General features: G+C 46.0%; 1 protein-coding gene and 1 non-coding gene across 3 annotated transcripts in view; one reads left to right on the top strand and one right to left on the bottom strand.

Moving 5' to 3' along the window:
• The window catches only part of dysf (dysferlin, limb girdle muscular dystrophy 2B (autosomal recessive)), an 89,726-nt gene that overhangs the window by 61,109 nt on the left and 18,416 nt on the right, over positions 1–10,201 (top strand). For both annotated transcript variants that reach the window (XM_008295693.1, XM_008295694.1), the window contains exon 42: positions 5,849–5,947. In XM_008295693.1, the coding sequence (XP_008293915.1) occupies positions 5,849–5,947 (99 nt within the window). The remainder of the gene's footprint in view (positions 1–5,848; positions 5,948–10,201) is intronic.
• trnap-agg (transfer RNA proline (anticodon AGG)) lies at positions 6,368–6,439 on the bottom strand. The gene has a single exon. It is a non-coding gene; the product is annotated as a tRNA-Pro (tRNA).

Below are 10,201 nucleotides of genomic sequence, written 5' to 3'. Positions count from 1 at the left end.
GTTGGCGGTTTCTATTGCAGTTCAGTCAGATTTAGTTTCAGAGTTGGAAAAGTTTTAGAAGATGGGCTGTTGGTAGCTTCACTCACATATAACACGTTTTGGTGACGTGTTTAATAGATTTCTTAGATTGCACTGCGCCTCTCATTTACCAATAATCCTTATTATCCAGTTTATTGCCAAAAGGCAGCCAGTTTTGGTTAAAATCCAAATGTTTAGTTTCCCTCAGCTTCCATAAATCCTTCGTTCCTTTAGAAGCAGAGAAAGTCTCTGAAATGGCCTCATGCCAGGCGACTCTGTGGCATTTCTGGGGGGTTATGAAACACACATTTATGGTCCTGTAATGACACTGTGACCAGAAACAAGATGTCAGAAAAGCTAACGAAACCATTTTTGTGTTTCTTGTTCTGCTAGTTTCAGCCACAGACTGATGTAAGCTGCTGTTCACCTCCACAGTCTAAACGCTGCCCGAAATGTCCTCCAAAAGCCTCCGTTTTCTACGTAGACTTCAGCACGTCGCATAGATATTCAAAGCTGCTCGTCGGTGTTTTTATATGAACTGTGGATTGAATGACTTTTTGAAACAGGAAGGATCTTTAGTGGTGGGCAGTGCTGTCCCTAAAGAGTACTTTAAGGTACTATTTTACTTGAGTATTTCCTTTTTATGCTGCCTTGTGCTTCTACTCAGTGACATTTATGTGGCAGCTAAAGCCACTGTTAAGATGAAGATTTTACACAGCAAACAATATAAAATACAGCACGTAGTTACAGATTAAACCAGTGGTGTCCAACATTTTGTTTTTTTTTTGCATCTCTTTGTGGTTGTTTTGCATCTTTTTGTGATTGTTTTGCGTCTCTTTGTGGTTCTTTTATGTCTGTAATTCTTTTGCATTCTTTATAAATGTTTAGAAGCAATAATGACATTTAAAACATTGAGGTTTAAGTCAGCTTTAACCTTTAAGTCGTACTTGTTAGGAAAGAAAACCAGTGAAAGCGAACAGATCTGGAGACGCTGCTCAGCTCGGACCCTTCCAGGATCAAATGGTGACGACGGCCGCTAACTACCTGCTTCTTCCCTGCGTTACTCCAAACCAGGCAGAAGTCTGGCACACATCATTCGCTGCCCGTCACAGTAATTCATCAAAGCAGGAGCAGCACGAGTGGAGGACGGCACATGGAAAAGCTCTCAGGACCGGCTATAGATTGAGTCAGAACTGTGTAACGTCAGTCAGTGATAGCACAGAAGACATTTATTTATGTGAGAATGCCACAGATTTTTACTTGAGGTTTGGTGCTCTGCCTTGAAACCGCAGTGGAGCCGATGACAAAAACACACAAACAGCTCCGCTCAGACGTCTTTCCCAGCCTCTCCGCATTCTTCATGTCCACCAGCTTTGGAGATACAGAATGGGGTCAGAGAAAATCAGCCGAGGCTTTGGGCAGAAACGATTCAGGAAACTCTCCTGGAAGCAGCGAAGCTCCCTGCTGAGGAGCTCCTGGAGGAATGTCCTCCATCCAGGTGCTGTGAGCTCTGAAGCTTCAGACAAACACATCATGACAGCTGACACAGCCTGAGCACTGTGGTGGAGAAAAGCTGCCATTTTGGCCACAACGGGGAGGACATTCAGCCCCATTTGCATCCATCAGTATCCCACAGCTCAGTGGAGACCCAGCAGCCTGCAGGTGTTCATCCCAGATGCTCTGGACACGTTGTGGAGGCTCTTGATGTTGATGTCTTGATGTGTGCAGCCCTTCACTACTAACATGGGTCATTTCATAAAAAAATCAATCAGTCCTCAGCCCAGAACCTCCTCAGAACCATCTGGTTCTGTTTCTACAGTGGCTTTATTTAATGCAGCAGAGTTCTACCTTCATACTGTGAATATTTTGGACGTTCTGAGGCTCCAACAGACGGAGAAAATCTGTATCCTCCACATGATGTCAGTAAACGTATCGTAGACCAGCTGCAGTACCTGGTTGTTCCACCAGGTGGAGCCTCTTCCTGTTTGATCCTGTAGAGACCAGAGGAGGCGCCACTCAGACTACAGTTCATGTTGGCAGCAGAGAGCATTGTGGGAGTTTAGCAGCAACGGGACCACGACAGAGACTCTGAGGAGGTTCATGACCTCCAATCAGAGCTGGTGTTTTATTTAAGGTGTCCTACCTCTTTGTCTTCCTGGTTTCTGATGGCAGCTGATGCACATAAATGATCAGGCCTGTATTGTTTCTGATACTAGTCACTTCCAGAGTGCTGGTCCTGGTCCTGGTTCAGGACCTCCATAACTTAAAGCTCTCCCAGTCTGAGCCGTGACGTCAGTCAGTCTGAGTGTTTTGGCTCCAAGGTGGAGGTTGGAACTGCCTCCTGAAACTCCTGGGCTGCAGCTCGGACCTCTGACCCGCTGTGGACGGGGTTTCCCCGCCGAGGCGTTTACGGAGCAGCTCGGGGCTCTTATGTAAATGCGCTCACAGAGCTCTTGGCAGTGCCAGCCTGGTTTGGTTAGCTGGCTTTCCCTGCAGGGCGTAATGATAGGCTGCAAACCACACTGACACCCTGAGCAGACCACTGCAGGCTGTGTGTGTCCATCTCCACAGTGTGCGCTCACACAGTCTGGATGGCTGCGCCGGCGGCCCTAATGTGTCTGAACCAGGACGGAACACACCCCGACACACAGCGGCGGGCACGCACACACCATTCCTGGCGCCCCTGTCATCAGCGTTTGGCAGCGCCGGCACACCGAGGGCACGTTAACACGCTGCAGACACTTCACACTGCAGGAGTGTGTGCTGCCGCCGCCGCTGAACGGAGAGTAAAACAACAGCATGACTGGAAAGATTCAACTGTAAATACTGTCCATAACACAAATCTGTAGTTTTACAAATAGTAATTTGTTCTTCTGCAAAGTTTGACTGTAAAATTATCCAGTTTTACTATATTAAATTAAACTAGATTAGATTAGATTAAATTAATCCTTTGTTTGGTGATTTCATGACATGTCGTCTATATTTTGACAAAATCAATAAATTATTTACCATTTTTTCATCTTTAATATACATATTTTGTCTTTAAATAGCTGCGGATATCCGTAAAATCATGTAAAACAGTCGAGTTTATGATCAAACACTGTAAAAGAAAAGAAAATCTGTCATCTCTGGAAACACAGATGTTTGATGTGGACGTTGTTTAACGTGTGATTTAATGTTTTCTGCTGTTTTACTCGTCACAAAACAGAGAAAATCTGTAAATTGTTCAAAAATGTCACTGAACAACTGTTAAAGGAGAGAAAAGGTAATTTTGTCCAGTGCTGCTGCCACTTTGTAAAAGCGAGGACTTCCACGCTGCGCTGCCCCTCCTCACGCTCAGTGTTTGTAAGTGTGTGGGAAGTAGGAGAAAGGGGATTCCACACCGAGCCGCTGCCATAAGAGCACTTTTGTTCTACATTTATGCCTTCGTGCTCGCGGAGACGCACACAAAGGAAAAAGTGGTTTGTGCGTCAGCAGCGCGTTCAGAGCCGAGTGTTCCTGGGAGGGTTGAAGGTTGCCGGGCGGGTCGCTGCGCTCAGATCTGTTTGTGTGAAGGGACAGGCTGGTAGTTTGATCTGTCCCCTCGGCTTTCTCCATTTTTGTGGTCGTTATTTCCTGGTTGCGTCAGAGCCAGCGGGCTGCACACACACACTGTTAGAGGCTCCACTCCTGTGAGAACATAATCAGAAATGAGCTTTTAAATAGGCGAGCGCCCGGCGTTGCCAATGCGAGCAGACTTTTAGTGAACGTGATGGATGAGGCTGCTTCACACTCGAGAAAATGAAAGTCTTGATAAAAACACGTAGCAGGGCTTCGTTCAGAGATGTCATGTATCGCCCCAAGAATCACATCGTATAAATCAAAGTGACTCGACTCCAAACCTCAGAAAGCCATCAGTCAACATGTGAAAAACAAAGATATATATTTTGCCCTCCAGAAACAGAACGACATTGTGAGTTTGGGCCTCAGCATGACTCATAACTGTAATAGTAAGACTTTAACTGCTTCGCTTTCATGCCAGCAGGCGTTTTGTAATACACAGATTTATCCCTTTTTTTCTTTTCGCGGTGTACGTTTCATTTTGGAAGGAAACCCTGAATGCGTTATGAGAATAAGTATTAAGAAATGTGTTGAAAAGCCCCTTAAAATGTGTTTAATCCTGTTATTTTAATGTGTGGTTGCACTCTGTCAGCGTTTGTGTGTCTGCACTGAGTAAGATGAAACTTAATTTCTGTCTCTTCCTGTTAACGCCGACGCTAGATGCTGCCGTGGGTGAGTGTCACAAAGAAGCTCTGGGTTCCTTAGAGCTCACAGAACCACTGTCAGGTTTCATTTTAGTCACTTTTCAGGTCTGTGCTATCAGTTTAAAAAGCTTTGTTATACGTGTGCAATCAATTTGGTTTTGAATGACAACTTTTTTTCTGCAGATTTGTTGTGTTTATTGTTAACTCCCTCAAGTTCACGACCCGGATACCAGCCAAGTGACCCACATACGACTGGTCACGACCCGTTCAGACATACAGCAACAGTTTACAGGAGTCACTGTTGACCAAGGACAAGTTTTAAATGGTTCTGGATCATTTGGAGTCACTGCTGACAGTTTTTAACTCATTTCTGGACAAGTTTCAAGATATTTTTGAGATTTTCCAACAATCTTGGACAAATTTAAAGTTGTTTTAAATAAGTCAAATGACAAATCAGCTACAGATATCTGCTGGAAGTTGTACGAGTCAGGACTTTAGGTCAGTTTCTGCTCCAGCAGAATTACTTTGTGCGACGTGTTGGTCCTGAACTGTTGGAAATCTGAAGTGCTGATGCCTCTAAACAGCCACGTTGATCCTTTTTCTCACCGTTTGTCCTCTTTAAATGGCAGTTAACGTGCTAAAGCGTGACTCTAGTAGGACTCAGAAGCCAGAGACCTGGATTTGACTTTTGACTTGACTGTCACTTGCAGAGAAAATAATTCTCCGCTCCCTGAATCACATAAATCACTCCGGCCAGTTCCAAGCGTGTCAGACGTCAAAGCTGCCGTCCCAGACGAGCTGAAGTCCACTTTAGAGGGTTTCTAATCCGTTCAGACGAGTTCTGGTTTCTGTCAGTGGTGCTGACCACACAGACGGTCACAGACTCACAGCAGGAACCAGAAACGTGAAGATAAAGTCGCTTTCTGATGTGGACGCGATAGATCCGTGTGCCTGCAGGACGTTAGTATTGGACAGACGTGATGGAAAAGAGCACAGCGGCAGAGCGATTCTTTTCTTCATGCACAAACGTACATTTTTGGACTTTTTTAGCATTAACATGTTTCTTCTCATGTCCGTGTTGATTTTGTCCACTTAGTGCCTGTTCCCGTCCCGACGTTGCCCGTTTCCATTGCCTCAGAACGCCCATATACCATGACCTTAATGCCATGGAGCCACCAGAGACAATTTTTACTTGTGTTGACGTGACTTGGCTAACTCCACGTCAGTATGCGATCATTGGAAAAATCATGAAAAGCGGGTTATTTGTGAGCCCCTTTGTAGAGCGCTGCTCCATGAAGGCAAACCGCCGACGCTGCAGGACTCTGAATGTGTCTGAAAGGTCGGAGGTCGCTGCAGGAGTTCACATGTCAAAGTTAATCAGACCTACTAACGCTGTTATATCCAACTCAGTAGCCACAGACAGAGGCTCAGTGGGAGAGACGATGGACTTTGAAGTCATTAATGCCAGTCTGACTTGACATTAAAGTCAGCTAGAGAAGTAAATACACATCAGGTGTTTGAAAAAGATGTTTTCAGCCTCGTGCAGAGTTTCATACAAAGTCTGACCTCTGATACGTGACCAACAGGGAGAAGACTTCATGGACTGGTGGAGCAAATTCTACGCTTCGACTGGGGAGAAGAACAAGTGTGGGACCTACCTGGAGAGAGGCTTCGACACCCTGAAGGTAGGACTGTTAGCTGCTTCCCTGTACAGGAGAAAAGGCTGCGATAGTCACGTCTTTGATGGAGCATGTTCAGACAATAATCAGGTAAAACACCACATGTTTTCTGACCAAACAGCTTCAGCAGCCACAAGCTCTAAACACTTCATTGTCAGTATTTAGAAACCAAGCAGCAACAACCACAGCTTTGCACTGAGGCAGTTCTGGAGCAATGTGACGTGAGATAAGTAGATCAGAACTTCAGAGTCCCAGAGGTGGAGAATCTGTGTTTCTGCAGACGTAGCTTCTTTTCTGCAAGAATATATGTTCATTAATTCATGAAGCAGAGGTTGGTTTCTGGTCTGTAGAATAACAGGATGTACCAGTAAAGCTTCCCCGAGACATCAATGAGCTGAAGTTCTGCTCTGAAATCAAGACCTCACAGGGCTCGTCCGGGATTTGAACCCGGGACCTCTCGCACCCTAAGCGAGAATCATACCCCTAGACCAACGAGCCACATTTTGAAAGGATGAATGTGACGATATTTGCAGGCCTGGAGCTCATCTTGTCTCCTCGTCCTAGAAAGATGTTCCACCATCAGTAGAAAGATGTTCCACCATCAGCTGTAGAAAGATGTTCCACCATCAGTAGAAAGATGTTCCACCATCAGTAGAAAGATGTTCCACCATCAGCTGTAGAAAGATGTTCCACCATCAGTAGAAAGATGTTCCACCATCAGATGTAGGAAGATGTTCCACCATCAGATGTAGAAAGATGTTCCACCATCAGATGTAGGAAGATGTTCCTCCATCAGATGAATGTATCTCCACCAACTGGCTCCTCTGGTCTCTGGTTCTGATCTGTGCTGCATCTATTCATTGATGGTGGATGTTCCTCTCAGGCTCTCTGAGGAAACTCTGGCTGCAGTTCAGCTGAAACAACAGCTCTTCACCTTCTACTGTTTTCATGTCTCCTGATGCTGCCACTTGGGGACTGGTTAATATTGCTGTGAAATGAAAGAGAGCAGTAACGAACCAACTGATCGGAGCGTCTGCAGATGTTTAACCGAATCTCACCAGAGGAGAAAACAATCAGAGAAGGTGAACGTAAAGACAGAACGTGAGAAGGACATGTGAAGAAGATGGAGACAGTGCAGCTCTTTGTTCCGTTTTCTGTAAATGTTTTGCTCGTTGCCCCAAACTTCACCATCTAAATCACATTTTTGCCGTCCTGCCAGCTGCCTCTGTCAGTCTGTCCCGTCCTCCGCTCGGCGCCGTGACACTCCGTCCGGTTTCCGAACTTCTGCGGTGACTCATCGTGGTGAATTCGCTTCGGGAACGCCGCAGCGGGACGGATTCGGGGAAAAGGCCGCGCTCCGACGCTGGCGAGCGCGATCGCGTCGGCCGCCGTCGTGTAATCTCATTACAGTGGTTTGAGAGCCCCTCGCCGTCGCCCACGCTCTCTTCAACCCTTATCCCCGTTCTCTCGGCCCAAGCGGCGACCTTTTCCTCCAGCGGGACTCGAAGCACACGTCAGTCTGCTCGTCTGATGCCCAAACAAATGACTAATCATGTCAGAATGTGGCCTTTCTTTATTACTTTTAAATTAGACCTCTAACCTCTCCCTTGAAAGCCATTTCACATCAGCGGCAGCTTCAGCTCTGTCCTCTGCTCTCCTTTAATGTCCACTGGCTCTTCAGCAGCTGTAATAGTGGTTTCCTGCACTCACTACCTGTACCGAGTCCAAACAACAGCTTGGAAGTCACTTTCTGATTACTTAATTGGCGAGACAAAGTGTTCAAGTTGTAGAAGCATTGATGCACGAAATTATCCAAATGATGGATCACACTTGTGGAAAACGGTCTTGACTCAGAGGAGGACTCCACATGGAGCACGTCGAACATGCTCCAGGGTAGAAGTACACTTCTTTGTCCCTTTTGTTTTAGATGTAAAACTCAATGGCACAGTAGAGAACAATAACAGCTTTCCCAACAGGCATTGACCCCTGAAAGACTCTTTCCATTTTTCTGGTGGGTGTATTTTTCATTCAGGAAGCCTATTAAATGCCTTCACCCCGGCCGATGGAAACACATCTAATTCGCCTTTGAGGTTTTGCGACATTTCAAAACTTTGCTCGAAATTCACTTGACAGTTGGATGGAAACTAGTGAAATGACCAATGAGCCGCTGCTTTCCAGCCTCCCTCCGTCCTCCGCCTCCAGCCGCCGGCTGCCAGCGCCTCCTTTTTATTTATTCCCTCCTCGCCGTTCCCTTCACTCCTCTGACAAGCTCTTCGCTCAGATCTGCTACTGTCGCAGGGAAGTGAGCCACTGTTTCCAACCTTTCAGCCTCCTTTACCTTCCTCTCAACCCGAGCTGCCACCTCCTCTGCCTGCCCTCCGCCTCCTCTGGTTTCTGCCCTTTGACAGTCTGAGAGCTGCTACTGTCAGCACACTTTCCAGCCTCGCCTCGACCCGACGAACACTCGCTGCTCTTAATATTCTCACCTTCCCTCTCGGCTCTGCTGTCGCCTCCTTTTTGTCACCTTGGTGTTTGTGTTTCCATCTCCTCCTCGCTGCTGCACAGACTTTTCAGTTGCATCACCAATTCAGCGCTCTCACCCGGCGCCAGAAGTGACTAAATATATCAGAACCAGCTTGGCAAATGGGAAATGTGGGAAAAAAAGCTCTGCAGAGTGGGCACGAGTTCATCCAACTCAATTCATTGTAGTAACAATCTGAAGAGCCCGTATTTTGCTCACTGACCTCTTTATAATTTGGTTCAGTCCGTTTACGGCACCGTCTCAGATTCTGTTTATTTTATTTATTTGGCATTTGGGACCCAAAACTAAGTTCTGTAAAATACTTGTACTGAATTTTGGGAATGTGTTATGTTTTCAGACCTGGGATTTTTGTATTTTCACCCACAAAACAACCTGTGAAGCCATTTTAAAGGTTCAATATCTCCAGAAATAAAACTCCCACAGCCATGAAACGTGGTGAGGACCCAGACAGAACAGTTCCCATCAGATCAGAACCATTGAATGGATCCAGCAGAGGACACATTCTTAATTACTGGTTCTTGAAAATGGGATATAGTGCAAAATTGGGGGTACTGTGTCCCCAGAAAGTTCCTGTAAGTTTTTACAGGTTCTGGTTCCTCCCAATAATCCACATCAACATTTAGTCTAAACGTCTAAAACCTGGAACCTGGTCTGGTCCAACGTCACCACATCAGGTTCTGCTGATGTTAGAGCCTGAACAGCTGGAGAACCATGGATCCATTCATGGACAGACACTGACAGGAACTTCCTGGAGACACAACACAGGCCTAGATTCAAGAGATGATTTAAAAATGTGCTCTGCAGGAGTAAAACATGTTTATTTGTCACTTCATCACACGTGTAGATGGACATTGAGGGTGAAATATCAAAGATGAATCAGGTGGTTTTGTTCATGAGAAGAGCAGTGAAATAATAATGAGCTTCATGATACATAGAAGATGCAGTTAGGTCAGGTGGGTCACTTGTGTTTACAAAGTGCATTCTGGGTAAACGTTCCAGGCTCATATCAGCATGTGTGATGGTGGCTGGTCAGAACCAGTTCTAGACAATGGATGGGCAGTTTTTCCTCCAGAACCTCCAGAACCATCTATAGACAGGATCCGCTCTGAGGAGAAACTGTTTTCTGTGACACTGATTTGTCACGAAATGATCCGACTGGCTGCACATCACGTCCCAGAAACCCAGTCTTCTTACCCTGACCTTCACCTCACCTCTCTGCTCTGTCCTTCTCATCTCTTCTCCAACATCGGAGGTTTCTGTCCCTCCTCACCTCTGTCCTCGCTGACAGTAGAACTTGATCGTCTTTTTGCTCCGGTCACAAAGACGCTGCTGTTTACGGCTCTGTTCCTCGCCGTCCTCCACCTTCCTTCGTGGGACTGGATGTCTTTCCAGAATCTTCTTTCATTTGCATCAACTCAGAGAATCAAAGGACCGATTCTTGGCCAGGAGCAGGAACTTCTTGGATATTGCCGGTTGACTGGCCAAGAAACATTCTGGCGCATAACTCAAAGTAAAACTGTGGAGTTTCATTTTTAAACTTGTGTTTCGTACGTAATAAACAGATGAAATCGAACCTGTAGAGCAGCGACCTGTGGAGGCGGTAGACGGATACATTACCTTCTGACAGGACTGGGAGAGTTTTACTCCTGCTCCCTAAACAACTTGTTATGTCATGACACGTCCCAGCACAAAAACATCACAGAATGTGGCATCAGGTC

Source organism: Stegastes partitus, unplaced genomic scaffold (genome assembly GCF_000690725.1).
Source record: "Stegastes partitus isolate 25-593 unplaced genomic scaffold, Stegastes_partitus-1.0.2 Scaffold1071, whole genome shotgun sequence".
NCBI classification, from domain to species: domain Eukaryota; kingdom Metazoa; phylum Chordata; class Actinopteri; family Pomacentridae; genus Stegastes; species Stegastes partitus.
The sequence above is the reverse complement of the archived record's forward strand: the minus strand, read 5'-3'. Positions and strand labels throughout refer to the sequence as shown.